Below are 19,808 nucleotides of genomic sequence, written 5' to 3'. Positions count from 1 at the left end.
CTCATTATGCTTATCGTATCTAATATTTCATGCTCCTCCTCTTTAACTACAAAGTCTACATCAACCCTCTCCATTTGTGAAGACAGAGACAAAAAAACTCTAATAACCCTGCCCACATTTTCTGCATCCACGCAGAATTAGATTAGATTAGATTAGAGATACAGCACTGAAACAGGCCCTTCGGCCCACCGAGTCTGTGCCGAACATCAACCACCCATTTATACTAATCCTACACTAACCCCATATTCCTACCAAACATCCCCACCTGTCCCTATATTTCCCTACCACCTACCTACACTAGTGACAATTTATAATGGCCAATTTACCTATCAACCTGCAAGTCTTTTGGCTTGTGGGAGGAAACCGGAGCACCCGGAGGAAACCCACGCAAACACAGGGAGAACTGGCAAACTCCACACAGGCAGTACCCGGAATCGAACTCGGGTCCCTGGAGCTGTGAGGCTGCGGTGCTAACCACTGCGCCACTGTGCCGCCCTTGTTCCCTTGTACATCTCTGATAGGCCCTACCCCTTCCTTAGTCATCTTCTTGCTCTTAATGTACTGATAAAGCATCTTTAGGTTTTCCTTGATTTTACCCGCCAATATTTTTTTTACATCCTCTCTTTGCTTTTCTAATTTCCTTTTTTACTTCATCACTGCACTTTCTTTTCTCCTCTAAGCTTTCTAAAGTTTATTGAGATGCATCTCCCCAGGGTATTACAAGTTGATACTAATGAAATTTTAACCCCATTTGACAGCACATGACCATCCTAGACAAGACTTCAATAAATTAAAGCAGCATAGCTGTTGCAGCCGAAGCCAGCTGTAGAAGTTCTCAGTGTAATGAGTGGACTTGGGGAGTAAGTGAGAATGAATGTGTGTTTTCTTCTACTTCTTTTTCTTTTTTGTAGTCACAATTCATTCCGCTTGGTACAGAGGTGTCAAGAAAACCCCATATGCCAAATGCAATTATATCCATTCTTAAGGAAGGAGACCAAAATTATACACAGTACTCCAGATGGGTCCAACTAAGACCCTGTACTGCTGTAGCAACACTTGCCAACTTGTATACTCTATTCCCCTTGCAATAAATGCCAACATCTCATTTGCATTCCTAAAAACTTGCTGTAGCTGCATACTAACTTTTTGTGATTCATGTACCAAGACACCCAGATCCTTCTGTACCAGAGTTCTGCAGTCTCTCGCCATTCAAATAATATACTGATTTTCCATTCTTCCAAAATGGACAAGTTCACAATTTCCACATTATACTCCATTTCCCAAATTTTGCCCCCCTCAATTAACCTATCTAAATTCCTTTGCAGACTCTTTATGTCTTCTTGACAGCTTACTTTCCTACCTATCTTGGTCATCAGCAAATGTAGCTACCATACATTCAGCCCCTTCATCCAAGTCATTGATGTAGATCGTAAATAGTTGGAGCCCCAGCACCAATCTCTGCAGCACTCCACTACTCACATCCTGCCAACCCAAAAATGTCCCATTTATCCCTACTGTCAAGAAAACCCCATATTCCAAATGAGAAATATTAATTTAATCAGTTGGAAAATTACATTAGACTTCAATGGGAAAAAAATCCTACAGTAACTTTCAAAAAATTAGCAGCCAAGGTGGCCACTGCAATTTGCATCTGAAATACCAGGGGACTAAACTGCAGACGGAAGTCTCAGAAGCCCTGGACCCAGTACAATGGCTTGCTCGAAGTAATTGAATTACCTAGGATTGCTTCATTAGCACGGCAGTCAAGGCCATCCTGACACATTGACTTTGAATGAGCAAAGCCCCGAGTGTAAATATTGACATCCTGGAACCTGTGGAGCCAATTCTGAACTTTGTATCCCATTAAAAACAAGGGGATTGAGAGAACCATGTGACCATCTGTCCATCTCTGAAAAAACAAAAAAGTTTTGTTACACAGACAGAAGACAAGGAGTAACTCAGTGTGCAGCAGCAGATAGGTGTGGGCTTCCCTTTCTCTTTCCCCAGAAAACATCAAGAAAATGTGGAAAATCATCTGCGACTGGGGGACTCTCTAAGCCTACAGACTGCTACAGCCAGCAACCAGGGAAACAGAGCCAACTACAATTCTGTCTTCAAGAAAACCCTGAGCAAAGCAGGCCAACCAAAGTGCACTTTGACCAGCGAGGACTTGAAGAGTACAGCTCCAGTTGGAGGACTACCAGATCATCCACTTCACAGATGTGTATTTAAGTTCCATTTATTCTGGACTTCAATCCAACCACCAAATCTATTTTTCCCTATGTAATCTATTTGTGGGAGTATGATTCTCATGTGAACTGATGCGTGAATGTGTAGCATATTATTTAGTATTTTTTTAAAATCGGGATTAGTGTGTTAACTATAATAAACTTACCTCTTTCTTGTTTAAACGCAAGAAAACCTGTCTGATTGGTTCTTTCACGATCACAGTAAAAGGTAAAAGATAAAAAATACTCACGGAGGTGGTAAGCACAACCATGGTTTAAAAAGAGTAAACCCTGTTGCGGTCAGATAAGAGGAAGGACAAGAAAGGGAGACTGTGATTCTCTCCTCAATTGGCCCTTACACTGTTCACTGCTTCCTATCAGCTAACCAATTTGCTAGCCATGCCAATATGTTACCCCCTACACCATGAGCTCTTATTTTGTGTAGTAACCATTGATGTCGCACCTGATCAAAATCCAAATACACCACATCTATAGGTGCCCTTTTACCCACCTTGCTTGTTACTTCCTCAAAGAACTCTAATAAATTAGTCAAACACAATTTCCCTTTCACAAAACCATGTTGGCTCTACCTGATTGCATTATGATTTTCTAAATGTCTTGATATTACCTCCTTAATAATGGATTCTAGCATTTTCCCTGTGACAGATGTTAGGCTAACAGGCCTACAGTTTCTGGTTTCCTGTCTCCGTCCTTTATTGAATAATGGGGTTATACTTGTGATTTTCCAATCTGCTGGGACCTTTCCAGAATCTAGGAAATTTTAGAAGATCACAACCAACACATCTACTATCTCTGTAGCCACTTCTTTTAAGACCGTATGATGTAAGCCATCAGGTCCAGGGGACTTGTCAGACTTTAGTTCGAATAGCTTTCCCAGTACCTTTTCCCTACTGATCGTGCTTGTTTTAAGTTCTTCCTCCCCGTTACCTCTTGATTTCCCAGTATTCTTGAGATTTTTTGTGTCTTCGACAGTGAAGACTGACACAAAGGGCTGAATTTTATGAGCGCGCGGGCTCGTTTAAATGGAGGGAGCAGAGCAACTGCCCCCAATGACATTCAGGGAGCAGGCAAGGGCATCCAACGCCACTGCACAAGCGCCATTTTTAAAGGGCTTCAGGTCCTTCAATTTTATTTGCATGTTTAAAGGTAGAAAATTTTAATTTATTTTTGATTCCTCTCTCCTGCCCCCTCCCCCACTTAAGTTCTCGTTTAATAAACTGACATTTCCAACACCCACCCCCCAAAAACCACTTTTGAAAATGCCGACCTATAACCTTCAGAACATTTGATACTCAACCCCTTCCCACCATACCCACAACCAATCGGAGCAGTTTTCCCCGCTCCCACAACCCTCCCAACCTGAAAATTAAACTCCTCCCCAAACAGGGATCGGAAGGCGTGGGACTTGTGGCCACCAGCCGGAATATCAGCATGGGACTAGGTATGTTATCGGTCTAGGTATGCTTACTTACATTGATCTGCATAGATTTAGCAACACAAATGAAGGCCCCATTGCTTTGTGGTGAGGGGCCGCACCGAGGCCTCGCCTTCGCAGGTAAAACTTGGCGGGGCCTTCTCGGCGTCAGCGGTCGTGGCAGGCCTCTCCGGAAGAATTTTCTGAGCAATCCCCCACACCGCCCCGGCACCGCAAACTCCGATGCCAGAAGGCTCATAAAATTCAGCCCAAAATATCTGTTCAATGCTTCCGTCACTCCCTTGTTTCCCATTATTAATTCCCCAGTCTTACTGCCAAAGGGACCAACACTCAGTTACTCTTTTCCTTTTTAAATACTTGTAGGTGTCATGTCCTTTAGGGAAGGAAATCTGCTATCCTTACCTCATCGGGCCTACACATCACTCCAGACCCACAGCAATGTGGTTGACTCTTAAATGCCCTCTGAAATGGCCTAGCAAGCCACTCAGTTCAAGGGCAATTAGGGATGGGCAATAAATGCTGGCCTAGTCAGCGACGCCCACATCCCACAAATAATAATACTCTGTTTTTATATTCAGAGCTAGCTTTTTCTCATTCTCTAATTTCTCTCTCGTTTTTTTTTAAAGTCATTCTTTGCTGGTTTCTAAAATCTGCCCAATCTTCGAACCTACCACTAATCATCACACTATTGTACACTTTTTCTTTCATATTGATACGATCCTTAACTTCTTTAGTTAGCCATGGATGGTGCCTCCTTCTCAGTCTTTCTTTCTCAATGGAATATATCTTTGCTAAGAGTTATGAAATATCGCCTTAAATGTCTGCCACTGTTTCTCTACTGTCCTACCTTTTAATCTATTTTCCCAGTTCACTTGAGCCAACTCTGCCCTCAAACTTAAAGGCAACTACAAGGTTAAAGACACTAATCTTAGACCCACACTTCTCACCCTGTTAAATAGTCTTATCGATATCGGTATGCATTTTATAAGATATGAATTGTGCCATGATTATTAATTTGCTAAATTTGTAGAAAGTACTCAAGTCATGCAGTATACAAAGTTTGGAATAGTTTGTATTGAGTTTAAATAAATAATTAATGCCCAGAATTTCAAATGAACTTACACTTGAAATTACTCCATTAAGAGCACCAAATATATTGGGTGTAAGCAGAAAAGTAATTTCAGATTCAATTCTATTTTCTCATCAGCTATTCTCTCGAGTGAGGCAACGCAAGTCCCTTAGCACAGCAGACAGCAAGGCTGCTGAAATTGTACAGACAATGCAATATGAAGTCACCTCAAAATATGTTAATGAAACAAAAAACAGACCTGTGAGCAGCACGTGGGGAGTCAGAAGATGCATCATCTTTAGAGCAGCTTCTCCAGGAGCCACTGAACTTCGAATCCCCCGCACCCAGCTCCCCAGTCACCCAGTCTGGTATTCCCTCAGCTCTGTGATCGCACGGCTTTGCAAAGCTGGGCTCATCAAAGTAGATTGACTGCAATTAATAAAATACAACAACAGAGTTGACTTACTGAGACTTCCAACCCCAAGAGACAGAGATTACACCCTTCATCACCCAGTGATTTCCAGACTCGGGGCTAATGAGCTTCAGTTGATTCATAATATCTGCATTGTTTTTCATTTTATTGATTTTTTTTTAAACTGAAAAAATGCTGAATGCCAAGTAGCTTTGTGCACCATAAGACCCATTAGAAAAACTTTCACACTCATTTTGTTGAGGCTGTGGTATATAATAAATAGGTTGCAATAGCCAGCAGATAAGAGGAGGCATCAGTTTGGAATTTGTGGTAGTAACAACGGTAAAACTGTCACTTTTTGCCATTATTACTGCATTGAAGCTGACAGCAACTTTGGGAGTTCGCATATGCAGAGAATAACGCAGAAATCCAGAAGTTGCTGTCAGTCATGCCACGCTTCTCCAGAGGGTGTGCTGTTGAGGCAAGCCTAGACTGCAGTTAATGGAAATGAACTAAATTGATGGGAACTCCCACTATAGCACTTCGCAACACTATAAAAAGCCTTGAAAAAGTTGTACATTGTTTAATGAGGTATAACTGGGGTTTTTTTTTTAAACTTCATAATTATTGCTGATCATGCTCACGAGCCTGAAAAGTGAATTTTAGATTTGCGAGTCAAATTTTTCCATGATTAAAAAAACACATTTTAAAAAAAATAACTTGAAGAATTATATCTTTAATACTTCTTTATGCAATCATAACCATTTAAATCACTATCTGAAAATTTTAATTATGTGTAGGATATCGAGGGCTTTTAACTTCCTGATTTACTGAGTGTGAATACTTCAATGTGATCAACTGCCTTTTTGCTTACTGACATTACTGCTGCTGCACACAAGACATCCCTCAACTTGGCAGCGAATTTAAGTTACTGTCAGGAAACGGGAAAACCATGCCACAGAGATCGCGAGATATTTGTGGGCAGCTTTTTTCAACGTCAGCTCCCTTGTTTCACTGTAGACCACAAATTCCAGACCATCAATCCACATTAGACACAAATCCAGATCCACAGAAAAAGAAACCTATGATGGTACAAACATTTGTCTTTGTTGGCTGCATAAATGCATAACATGGAGTTTTGGGAAGGCCATGTATAACACTCAACATTCCCTTTAATTTACAAATATTGGAAGTTACCAATACAAAAGCAGATTTAAGTGTTCTGATTTGGGATTTATCCACCACTGAGACAATAACTTCCAACAAAAAAAAAAAATGAGCCCTTTCCAAACTTCCAGGCCCATAAAATTCAAACAAACAGGACAAACTAGCAAATAATCAAAACAAGTAAAAGGACTTAGTTGCCTGGGCTTCAAGGGCAAGACTGTCCAGGCTTGAGGGGCGGTGGGGTGGTGGGCACATGTGGCTCTAGGACACAGGTTGAAAACCCACATGTTAACCCCCAATACAATCCAGTCCACAATAAATATAAAAAGGGTAGTATGTTTTTTTTTCAAAATTTTTTCCATATACTTAAAGAGAATGTGAGCATCTGAGGAAATAGCTACATGGAATTCATGATTCTGTCTTGTGAGAAAACTCAATTAAAATATTTAAGACTACCCAAAGTATTTCAGTAACGTCACTGTTTAAACTATGCAGATTTCACGGCTGTCTTAAAAATGTTAGACTCAAACTCCTGTTACTCATTTGCTCTGATAGCACAGTTCTCAAAGTGTTTACATGACCTACTGCTTCTGGGCTTGACACAATCAGCTCACACTATCCTTACCCTTCAATCCTGTCTGTGGCATAGCACAATATCTGGAAGCTCAGTTTAAAAAGATCCTTTTTGACATAGTCACTTGGCATAGCACCATGATGCAACACGCTGCAGGACACAGACTCCCGACACAATGGATTTCTGATTACGGTGAATCACCCTGAGACACAACTTCTGGCAGATGGCTCAAACACATCAGCTTCCTACTTTTTCTATGGGAGAATGTATAAAGCTTGGGAGGGAAATCTAATAATGAGGTGGGGGTGAAATGTATGAAAAAATTCATAAAAATCTCTAGGACAGTGACTATAAAATTCCAGAGACTTAGAAAGGTAGGAAAAGAAACTACATAACTAATCTACTTAACCCAAATTCCCCCTCCAATACACAAACATCCCAACCCCTTTTATAACCCAACAGAAATTACATTTGGCAAAGGCACAGGGTTATTGTATATAGATAGGCATGCTAACAAGGAAAATTACAGATGATTACATAGGATATATGGCACAGAAACAGGCCGTCCATGCCAATGTTTTTGCTCCACTTGAACCTCCTCCCATCTCTCCTCATCTAAATCTATCATCGTAACCCTCTATTTCCTTCTTCCTCATACGCCTATACTATTCGCTTCAACCACTCCCTATGGTAGCGAGTTCCATATTCTCACCACTCTATGGGTAAAGGAACTCCTCCTGAATTCCTTATTGGATTTTTTAGAGACTATCTTATATTGATGGCCTCTAGTTATGCTCTTCCCCACAAGTGGAAACATTCTCTCTGTATCTACTCTAACAAAACCTTTCATAATTTAAAGACCTCTATTTGCTTACCCCTCAGCCTTCTTTTTTTCCCAAGAGTAAAGAGCCCCAGCATGTTCATCCTTTACGTCGTACAATGTATTTCCTGTCATTTGCACCCGAACAGCACTGGGTGCAGAGACATCTGTGGGCAATTAACTGCCTTTCGCAAACTGGTTTAATATGGAAGCAGCAGCAGCAAAATCTTTTCTTAAACTGCTGGCTGAGACTGCAAGTTCACTTACACTATAGCTAAATGCCATTTCCAGAGTCAGGTAGATGCCTCTTGGTGCCATACACGGCATAGGCACACATCCAAACTACAAGTATGCATCTGCCCTCAGGATATGGGAGACGGTCAGGACCTCAGAGCCTCATCTCTAGGGTGGGTGGAAGTTCTGTCCCTGCCTCCAAAAGACCGTTCCAGAATTTCTGGGCCTGTATTCTTTGTAAACGAACTGACAAAATACACCATTAATGCCAAACTCCAGCCAGCAGGGACACCAATTAATAATGTTAAGAACTGCACAGCTCCACAAAAATCACATACAGAATTTATCTCCAAAAAGACATGCAATTATTATACTTCCTCTCTATGTAGGAATTTGTTGAATATTTCATACCATGTAAGAAGGCAGTGTTTTAAGTGATCCTGGTTCTGGTCTGTGTGTGAAAGGCCCTTCAAGCACCCCCCGTCTCAGCATGTGTAGTAAAAGCTTGGCATACATATTTCGGTTTTTGCGTCCCATGACTCCAGTTCCAGCTCCAGATGGGTCACACAATTTCTTAATCCACAGGGCACATCTCTGGCGTTCTATAGCATGTAAATAAATTTTTTAAAGCCACAATTATCCTCACAATGTACAATAAATACACTATAAACAGTGGCATGTTGTAACAACGGAAAAATACACAAGTCAGATCATCTATAAGGAGTCCCCTATCCAAAAGCGAAGTCTGGGAAAAATACATAAAGTCATTGCCATCCCTCTGGTATGTGCTTGGTGGCAGCAAGGCTGAGTCTGGTATTCGCAGATGCATCAAAGCAGGTTGGAGATCACCCGCTTGTCTACAAGTGAACAACACAACTGGAGAGAACTGGTGGAATTCATACCTTTACAAAAATAACTGAAAAGCTACCCATTTCAAAAGAAAATACTTAGTTAATCCAATGGGTTTTCAGTTGAGATGGGTGAAGTGTTATGATTACTGTAACACATACTACTCAATAATCGATTCTAACACACCCTTTGTAATATTCAAAATCTAAACAGTATCGAGGACAGTAGGCTATTTCTTTTCTCAGTTCCCGAAAAGCAAATGTTTTAACTCTCTCAAATAACCAACACATAATCCACTAAACACCATCACCACACATGCACGCACGCAGACAGAAGCCAAGGGTAGCGCACTGCCATTGCGGCAGCTGCGATCAGGTAATTCAACAAAACTTGCCAAGCCATCAGGAGAATTTTTTTCTTTAAAAAAAAACCCACTATACTGTATCAATGAAACATTGGCAAAATGGTTATCTAGGTAGTAATATTAGTGTCGCTGGGTATACAGGACAAAATGTTCAAGCTCTTTTATTGTGATTTATGAAGTTTTCACAACCCACATTTGTGTGCCTGGTTTGAAGTTCACTTATATCAATTTATTATTGCATAGGTCATCAATTGCAAAGTAAAAGTCATAACATTTCTCCTCAATCCAATAACAATTTCATCATGCTCTGTACTATCGATTCAAGAGTACTTTCATAGAACTAATCTCCATTTAAATGAACTGTCTTGTTTTTGTTAGATCTCTGCAGTATCAGGCAGCTGGGCGAAAGAAATCTTTAAGAACAAATAGAAAGAAACAGTCCTTCACAATTCTCATCTTTTTCACAAAAAAAGCAGTCTTGGAAATTTAAACATGAACTTTTGACTTCCCAAGGGGCAAATTACGATTTTTCACATTGCTGGTTGTACAAAAAGGGGTCCAAACTACAGCCCATGAACCATTTCTGGTCTTCAAGAGCCTGGAATCCAGCTCACTGAGCCCCAGAGCCAGAGTTCTACTTGTGCTTAGACTTTTTTTTTTAAAGTCACAGGTTTGTTCTTTTTGAATTTTATGGGCCTATAAGTCTGGAACTGGCTGTTTTTAACCAATTATTTCTACTGGTTGGGGAGTCTAGCACTAGGGGTCTTAGCCCAAAAATTACAGCCAGGCCTTTCGGGACTTCAATTATGAAAGACCTCCACATGCAAAGGGTGGTAGAAATTTGGAACCCTCTTCCACAAACGACAATTGAAGCTGGATTAATTTTAAATCTGAGATTGATGGATTTTTGTTAGCCAAAGGTGTTAAGGAATATGGGGCAAATGCAGGTATATGAAATAAAAGCAAAATACTGCGGATGCCGGAAAATTTAAGTAAAAACAGGAAGTGCCGGAAATTACACTCGACATGCTGCTATTCACTGCTGCACAAATCAATGTGCACAGGTCAGAGAAACTACAGGTGAATTCAGATTCCAGGTACAGAAGTCAAAAGCCTAAAAGATAAAAACTGGATGAAATCTTACACAGAAAAAAAAAATCTAACTCTTATGTTAATCAGGGCACAATGGGCGATTACCAATAATTAAAACTACTGGAGGAGAATGTGGTCCATCACCTGGTATCAAACATAAACCTTTTTCCTTTTAGAGCTTACCCGACTTGTGTACAAGTTTCAGAACATACGGTTTCATGTCAACCAAATAGTGGTCAAAATCTGAATCCAGTTTTTCCCAGGTTTCTTCCTGGTTGGCCATCATGCTTCTTTAGTATACGAGTCCACAATTACCTGTTACCAATAAAGAACAAAGAATTCACTGGAACATAAGTTTTTTTTTAAAAAGGCAAGATTCTCAATTTTTCTATGGTTCTATGCAAGGCTATGGACCAGGTGCTGGAAGGTGGGATTAAGTAGTTTTTTTTTTGGCCGGTGCACACACGATGGGCTGAATGGCCTCCTTCTGTGCTGTAATTTTTCTATGGTTCTATTGTTCTATTTCTATTCTGCCAGAATGGTTGGTCACACATTGGTAGGAAGGCATAGACTACTAGGCAGCAGGTCCAACCACCCTCTAAAAATTTGAGTGGTACAGAGACCTACAATTAAGACAGAGAAGAAAATTTACTTACAAAAAAACTCAGCTAAGATCATCATTTTATATCAAATGTGAATTTACTTCATTTAAGACAATTTCTTCTAAGGGGACTGGATGGAACAATGAGTTAAAACATTAAGATTACCAACTTTGGTTGATGGCGTTCCTGGAAGTTTTGGGCACATGACTTTCTGGCCACATGATACATACAGATGTTATTCCATTGACCTTATAAAAGGTTGGGTCCCCTGTAGCTGAGTATCTTTGTTTGTGGTTCTGCACCAGCAGCTGTTGTGTGAGAAGTAGAGAGAATCAGGAGGTGCGGAAGAAGAGAAACTGAGGGCAGCAGAGCAATTCGCTAAGGGGAAAGCAAAGGCGCAAGGAACATCAATTCCATCAATTATTAATAGCAACTCAATGAAATTCCAAGATAACATAGTAATTACTAGCAATACTCAGATTCCCCTCAGAACGAATAATAGTACAATAACTCACTGATAGTCTTTCGCGCCCCACTATCCTACTAGTAACATGTAGTAATTGTATAACCCGCTGATATTCTACCTGAAACTACAAACAGAAACCCCTTCACAGCACAAGGTGCAGTCGGGCTCCTCAGTCGATGCCACTTGGCATGTCAAAACCAGACGGCACTGACCAGGCAGAACCAAACAGAGAAATCACAAAAGGTCAGCAGGTTTGGTATTTGATTCAATTCTCACATGGAACCTAGTCCTAAACTCAGCGCTAACATTTCAAAACCACTCCCTGGTCTCAGACTTAAATAATAGGTTTCTCAGAATTACAGCACAACAGGGCCCCAGTTCCTGTGTCAGTGTGAATGCTCTCTGTTCCAACCTCATTACCCCCAACCACCCCCCCCGAAAAGATTCTTTTATGTTCCTCCTATACAAATATTTATTCATTTCCCTCTTAAATGGTGTTCTAGTCTCAATCACAATAGAAAGTTGTGATGAAGCATCCCATGATCAAATGGCCATCAGTTGAAGAGCCTTCTTTCACCCATCCGCCTTGGTTCTTTAAGTGAGAATCCTCAGTTTTCGTCCCCTTGTTCCCCATTTACCCACCAGTGAAAATGCAATCTTTCCACTGTTTACCCACAGTAATGTCCCCAGGTTTCACTCACCCCTTTACTGCCTGCCCCTCACTTGGTGCCATTCCCACCCACCACATTGCTGCTACTGCCCTCAGCTCTGCAGAAAATACCTATTCCCACACCCACTCCATTCCCCAGTTTCCCCCCTCTCTCACGCATTCAAGCGGCAATCTCCCCAACACGCAGCCTACTTTCATCCACTGCCCAAGCCCTGATCTCTCTGACCCCAAATCTCAAAGCATTCCAGGAGGGTTAGTAACCCTATCCATTATCCAGTAACTTTTACGACCTGTGTTCATGCCCAACCAAGATTGAAAGTCATAATAATAAAAGCAAAATACTGCGGATGCTGGAAATCTGAAACAAAAACAAGAAATGCTGGAATCACTCAGCAGGTCTGGCAGCATCTGTGGAAAGAGAAGCAGAGTTAACGTTTCGGGTCAGTGACCCTTCTTCGGAACTGACAAATATTAGAAAAGTCACAGATTATAAACAAGTGAGGTGGGGGTTGGGCAAGAGATAACAAAGGAGAAGGTGCAGATTGGACCAGGCCACATGGCTGACCAAAAGGTAACGGAGCAAAGGCAAACAATATGTTAATGGTGTGTTGAAAGACAAAGCATTAGTACAGATTAGGTGTGAATATACTGAATATTGAACAGCAGCAAGTGCAAACCTGAAGAAAAACAACCTGAAAAAAACAGTGGGTAAGCAAACTGAACAAACTGAGATGAAATGAAATAAATGCAAAAAAAGATTGTAAAAAATGTAAAAAGGAATGTAAAAAAAAAAGAAAAAATAACTAAAAATAAAAGTAAAGTGGGGGGCTGTCATGCTCTGAAATTATTGAACTCAATGTTCAGTCCGGCAGGCTGTAGTGTGCCTAATCGGTAGATGAGATGCTGTTCCTCGAGCTTGCGTTGATGTTCACTGGAACACTGCAGCAATCCCACGACAGAGAGGTGAGCATGAGAGCAGGGGGGAGTGTTGAAATGGCAAGCAACCGGAAGCTCAGGGTCCTGCTTGCGGACTGAGCGGAGATGTTCTGCAAAGCGGTCACCCAGTCTGCGCTTGGTCTCCCCAATGTAGAGGAGACCACACTGTGAGCAGCGAATACAGTATACTACATTGAAAGAAGTACAAGTAAATCGCTGCTTCACCTGAAAGGAGTGTTTGGGGCCTGGGATAGTGAGGAGTGAGGAGGTAAATGGGCAGGTATTACACCTCCTACGATTGCAAGGGAAGGTGCCCTGGGACGGGGACGAGGTGGTGGGGGTAATGGAGGAGTGGACCAGGGTGTCGCGGAGGGAACGATCCCTTCGGAATGCTGACAGGGGAAGGGAGGGGAAGATGCGACTGGTAGTGGCATCGCGCTGGAGGTGGCGAAAATGGCGGAGGATGATCCTTTGGATATGGAGGATGGTGGGATGAAAAGTGAGGACAAGGGGAACCCTGTCACGGTTCTGGGAGGGAGGGGAAGGGGTGAGGGTAGAGGTGTGGGGAATGGGTCGGACACGGTTGAGGGCCCTGTCAACCACAGTGGGGGGAAATCCTCGGTTGAGGAAAAAGGAGGTCATATCAGAAGCACCGTCAGGGAAGGTAGCATCATCAGAGCAGATGCGTCGGAGACGGAGAAACTGGGAGAATGGAATGGAGTCCTTACAGGAGGTAGGGTGTGAAGAAGTGTAGTCGAGGTAGCTGTGGGAGTCAGTGGGCTTATAATGGATATTGGTAGACAACCTATCCCCAGAGATGGAGACAGAGAAGTCGAGGAAGGGAAGGGAAGTGTCAGAGATGGACCATGTAAAGGTGAGAGAAGGGTGGAAATTGGAAGCAAAGTTGATAAAGTTTTCTAGTTTGGGGCGGGAGCAGGAAACGGCACCGATACAGTCATCAATGTACCGGAAAAAGAGTTGGGGGAGGGGGCCTGAGTAGGACTGGAACAAAGAATGCTCGACATATCCCACAAAAAGACAGGCATAACTAGGACCCATGCGGGTACCCATAGCGACACCTTTTACTTGAAGGAAATGCATGGAGTTGAAGGAGAAGTTGTTCAATGTGAGAACAAGTTCAGCCAGGCGGAGGAGGGTGTTGGTGGATGGGGACTGGTTGGGCCTCTGTTCCAGGAAAAAGCGGAGAGCCCTCAAACCATCCTGGTGGGGGATGGAGGTGTAGAGCGATTGGACGTCCATAGTGAAGAGGAGGCGGTTGGGACCAGGAAACTGGAAATTGTCAAAATGACGTAGGGCGTCAGAAGAGTCACGGATGTAGGTGGGAAGAGACTGGACCAGCGGAGAAAAGATAGAATCTAGATAGGAAGAAATAAGTTCAGTGGGGCAGGAGCAGGCTGACACAATGGGTCTGTCGGGACAGTCCAGTTTGTGGATTTTGGGAAGGAGGTAGAAGCGTGCTGTCCGGGGTTGCGGGACTATGAGGTTGGAAGCTGTAGAGGGAAGATCTCCAGAGGGGATGAGGTCAGTGACAGTCCTTTGGACGGTGGCTTGATGTTCGGTGGTGGGGTCATGGTCCAGAGGGAGGTAGGAAGAGGTGTCTGTGAGTTGGCGTTGAGCTTCTGCAAGGTAGAGGTCGGTACGCCATACAAAAACAGCACCACCCTTGTCTGCAGGTTTGATGACCTTGAAAGATTGAAAGTCAGCTGTGTGTGTGGTAAAAATGAGCACTGAAAATTTCAGTGTCAGCTGTGGCTCAGTTGTATTACACTTTCTTCTATGTCAGAAGGCTGTGGGTTAGAGTCCCACTAACACTTACACATATAACCTTCACTTCAGGGCAATATGAAGACTGTGTTGCAAGAGGTGCCATCTTTCAGATGAGACGTTAAATCACAGTCCCTTCTACCCTCTCAGGTGGATGTAAACAATCCAGTGACATTATTCAAAGAAAGGTAGGGGAGTTCTTCCCAGTGTTCTGGCCGATATTTAACCCTCAACCAACATTATTAAAACAGATTATCTGATTACTAATCCCACACTGTCTGGCTGCCACATTTCCTACATTACTTCATTGGCTTTGAAGCAACTTATGACATACTGAGAATGTGAAAGATATTACATAAAAGCAAATTTGTTCTTTCTTCACTTTAATTCCTGTGCGTGTGCTGCACAGAATTGCTATCCTCACTCGGGCCGCAGAGAAATATCAGATACTTTACAAATTAGTATTAGGATACACTCTGGTTGCCACACAGAAGGAACATATAAAACATATAAAATTCTTCAGGGGCTTTACAGGGTAGATGCTGAGAAAATGTTTCCACTGGTTGGAGAATCTAGAACACAGGGTCAGAGTCTCAGAATAAGGGATCAACCATTCAGGACAGAGAAGAGGAGAAATTTCTTCACTCAGGGGGTTGTGAATCTTGGGAATTCTCTACCCCCAGAGAACTGTGGATTCCAATTGAGTATATTCAAGACAGAGATTGATAAGATTTTTGGGAATGAAGGGATATGGGGATAGTGCAGGAAGGTGGAGTTGAAGTAGACTATCAGCCATGATCTTGTTGAATGGCAGAGCAGGCCCCAATTTGGCCCACACCTGCTCCTATTTCTTATGTCCTAAACAGCTTTACACCATAGTGAAGGAGCCAGCAGTGCTCGCAGGCACTAGTGAGAAAAATACTCCATTCATCAGCACAGACATGCCACTTCCATTAGCACGAGAAAAAGATTAAATATATTTTTCATTAATGTTTATTCAATGTTCTTAAAAAAAACAAGCCTTGTCCTCAAAGCACAACATACAAATCAAAAAAGACAAAGATCTTTGCGACAACTGATGTTCCTTTATTCATCCTTGGGATATGGGCATCGTTGGCTATGCCAGCATTTATTGCCCATCCCCAATTGCCTTTGAGAACCAATTACAACACTGATTTTGAAACAGGTTATATAGTTTTGGTCCTCCACCCCATCTCCCAGGATTGTCTTTGATGTACACCTTCAAGTTTCCCTGGACCACATGAGGCCCAGCACAGAAGTCAGGCCAGTGACATGCTTCCAGATCTGCATCTATGCTTTCAGCAGTGGAATTAATTTATTAGTGCAATATTAGAGTATTCCTTACACAAATTAATTTCCAAATGTTAAGCTGGCTACAGCTTGCTTGCATGTACTTTGTATGGCAGCAGTACAGAGTCAAAACGGCACATCGAGTCTATGCCTATGTGCAGCAATCCAGTCTGTCCCATTCCCTGTTCTATTCCCGTAGCCCTGCAAGTTTATTTCCTTCAAGTACCCATCCAATTTCCTTCAGAAATCATTTATTGTCTCCACTTATACCAGGCAGTAGGCAGCAAGTGCCAGGTCATTACCACTCGCTGTGTAAAAACGTTCTTCCTCACATCCCCCCTGCATCACCTTCAATTTGTGTCTCCTAGTCCTTGTAACATCAGCTAATGGGAACAGCTTTTCTTTGTCGATCTTTTTTAAACCTGTCACAATTTTGTACATATCTACTAAATCTCCCCTCAATCTCCTCTGCTCCAACGAAAACAAAGCCAACTTCTCCAATCTAACCTTGTAGCAAAAATCCTTCAGTCTGGAACCATTCTGGTAAATTTCCACTGCACCCTCCCAAGGACCCTCACATCCTTCCTAAAGTGTGGTGACCAGGACTGGATGCAATACTCTAGCTGTGGCCTAACCAGAGCTTTACAAAGGTTCAGTATAACGGAACTTCAGTTCCGAAGAAGGGTCACTGACCCGAAACGTTAACTCTGCTTCTCTTTCCACAGATGCTGCCAGACCTGAGTATTTCCAGCATTTCTTGTTTTTATTTCAGTACTACTTCCCTGCTTTTGTATTCAATACTTCTATTTATGAAGCCCAAGATACCATATGCTTTTCTAACTACTCTATGATGAACACTGAACTTTGCAAAATGATTATGTTTTTAAAAAACAGATTTTTAAATGTTGTTTAAAATGGAGTCAGAAGTCATGATCACACATCAACTGTCCTTAAAGACAAGACAGGAATCCTGGTTAGCAGGACAAAGATCCCAGATTAAAGACTTTTTTTTTGAAAAGATCAGATGGCAGGGGTATAACACCTGAAGAACAATGAGTTTCCTGCTTCCAGATCGTAAACAAAGGGCTGCACCCTCCCAAGGACACAGGATGCCCGATTGAGGCCGCCCCCGCCTCCCAACCCACCCACGGGACCCAAGACAACACCCCCCCCCCCCCCAAATACCACTCCAGCCTCACCAGGGAAGGACTGATCCCCCTGGTGAGGCATGCCCAATTCACACACTCTCCAGTGTCCATGGCACCCGCTGATTGGCTGGCAGCTCACTGAGGCGGGACCTCCTCCCTCAAGTGGGTGGAAGTCCCAACTTGGGACAATTAAAGCCTGGGGGCCCGTAAAATACGGGACGGATCCCCGGGCTAGGTGGAAGCGGTTTCACCACCGACTTTCACGTCAGTGGCAAATTCCCGTCCGCCCAAGGTAAAATTCAGCCCCAGGAATCAGTGATTCTGAAGATGTAAATGTGCATGGCAGCTGATAACACCTGGAAACAACAGAAAGCTGGGCGGCACTGCTGTAGCCAGACTTGTGGACTTTACATAATGACAAAGGACAATTGGCTATTGACTTTTGATTCCAGTGTTACGGCCAGATGGGTGATGGCATGGCTCGTTCCCACTGTTCACCTCCCAACTGATTACAGCAAGTGTTTTTGTTGCTAGTTTTTAACTCCTTGGTGTTTTATTTGTCAAACAAACAAACAGACTGTGACAGGTTGTCTTGTAGGTTTAAAAGCAGAAGATTTACTAGTTATTGAACAATATTCATTCCCAAAATGGTCGCAACACCACACAACTCACTCTCACAAGCAAGCTAGATAGAGGTAAAGAGTAAGAATTTGAGGTACGGTAAGCCTTCGTGGTTTACAGTAAACCTATTAAATGTTCTCGGAGGAGTTTCCTTTAAAGTTGCAGGCCTAGGTATTTGTAGCTTTCCGGTGGTTAAGACTTGAGACTGGAGGCCATGGTCACTTTCAGTTCTCTGCTGCACCAAGCTGAAGTATAGAATTCACAGCAGGGCTCCTTCCTTGTTGTTTTGCTGGATTTCTTTTCACAGCCCTTGGCTGGATTGCTTTTCTGAGTTGTTTGCATGATCTCTCTCCAGAAAGCTACCTTTTAAAAAGGTAGAAATTTCTCACATTAGCCTCTGTTGGGAGGTTCACGGCCCCTCCCTGTTGTGACTACACAGTGGACAAGGATGTGGCTACTTCACACCTTCTTTGTTTCAGAAGAATCCAATCAATTCAGGAAAATCTTGATGGTTTCAGGATGGGTGTAATTGACACCTCGTAGCCTGGAATGTATCCTTTTGTCCTTTGCAGACAGTGAGAAAGTTTGAATATACAGGCTAAGTCAGTCGACCTTCAGCAGTCATTTTGCCGCACATTTCCTTTTAAAAATTGACTTTTTTTTTATAACTCAAGTTTGGTTCTGTATTTTCATCATTGCACTTCTCGTGAGCAGAACACCAGATAAGTTAGTTAGTTAGTTAGAGATACAGCACTGAAACAGGCCCTTTGGCCCACCGAGTCTGTGCTGACATTCAACAAATTTTCTGAAGACAAACAGGCGGCAAGGAAGATGACCAGCGCTGGCAGTCTCAGAAGGCTGTAAGGAAGAAGACCCAGTGGTGGCAGCTTCAAATAAGAGAGAGGGAACACCTGCTCTCACAGAAGTCTTATACAGCAAAACGCTACAAAGACTTGAACCTGCTTTGAAAGTTGAGGTTTGCAAAGAAGTAGATGATCAACAGGATCACCAGAGACCACCTTATTCATAGGCATCCAGGGCGAAAGTCCTCAGACAAATGAGCGAAGAGGATATTGACTTTGAGAAAGGTCTGGGAGATCCAACCCAGTGAAACAGGGAGGAGTTTGGGACTTATAACTGCAATGATTTGCCATCAAGGAGAACTGAGTAATGTACAAGTGTGGTGGGGTTTTCAATTGTTTTACTAAGTGAAGAAAATACCTTTCTCTGTAATTTGGAGTATTAGCTACTTACAAAGTACCATTTAGTTAATGGTGAATTTTAGTTTAGTTGTGATAATAAAAGTCTTAAAAGGTGAAATCTTGTCATATAATTCTTTAAAATTGGTCTGGGGAATTCATATCTCATGTTTTAACGTTAATGGTCTCACTGAGGTAGTTCCCGTCGACGACAACATATATTTATATAAAAGCAGAATACTGCAGATGCTGGAACTCTGAAATAAAAACGAAAAGTACTGAAAGACTCAGTAGGTCTGGCACCATCTGTGAAGAGAGAAACAGAGTTAACGTTTCAGGTCAGTGACCTTTCATCAGAACATTAGAGGTTCTGATGAACGTTCACTGACCTGAAGCATTAACTCTGCTTCTCTCTCCACAGATGGTGCCAGACCTACTGAGTCTTTCCAGCACTTTTTGTTTTTATTACTTATATTTATAAAGCGCTACCAATGTAACAAAACATCCCAAGCTGCTTTGCAGGAGCATTATAAAACAAAGTACGACACTGAGCCACAAAGGAGATATTAGATCAGATGACCAAAAGCTTAGTCAAAGAGGTAGGTTTTAAGATGCATCTTAAAGGAGAAAGCAAGGTGGAGAGGCTTGGGGCCTAGGCAACTGAAGGTGCGGCCACCATTGGAGGAGAGATTAAAAATCAGGGATCTACAAGAAGCCAGAATTACAGGAGTGTAGATATCAGAAAATTTTGAAACGTTACTCTTTATTCCAATATCCAAGTCATTTACATATATCAAACAAGCAG

General features: G+C 42.4%; 1 protein-coding gene across 6 annotated transcripts in view; it reads right to left on the bottom strand.

Annotated features, from left to right (window-relative positions):
• cep112 (centrosomal protein 112) overlaps window positions 1–19,808 on the bottom strand; it is a 669,222-nt gene that overhangs the window by 619,263 nt on the left and 30,151 nt on the right. For 4 of the 6 annotated variants that reach the window (XM_068058509.1, XM_068058503.1, XM_068058507.1 and 1 more), the window contains exons 2-4: window positions 10,449–10,580; window positions 8,372–8,562; window positions 5,013–5,182 (exon numbers count right to left, since the gene is read on the bottom strand). In XM_068058509.1, the coding sequence (XP_067914610.1) occupies window positions 5,013–5,182; window positions 8,372–8,562; window positions 10,449–10,551 (464 nt within the window). In that variant the 5' untranslated portion in view covers window positions 10,552–10,580. Of the gene's footprint in view, window positions 1–5,012; window positions 5,183–8,371; window positions 8,563–10,448; window positions 10,581–11,032; window positions 11,176–19,808 lie in introns of all 6 variants that reach the window. The other 2 variants (XM_068058505.1, XM_068058504.1) reach the window with 2 other exon arrangements.

Source organism: Heterodontus francisci, chromosome 26 (genome assembly GCF_036365525.1).
Source record: "Heterodontus francisci isolate sHetFra1 chromosome 26, sHetFra1.hap1, whole genome shotgun sequence".
Lineage (NCBI taxonomy): Eukaryota > Metazoa > Chordata > Chondrichthyes > Heterodontiformes > Heterodontidae > Heterodontus > Heterodontus francisci.
The sequence above is the reverse complement of the archived record's forward strand: the minus strand, read 5'-3'. Positions and strand labels throughout refer to the sequence as shown.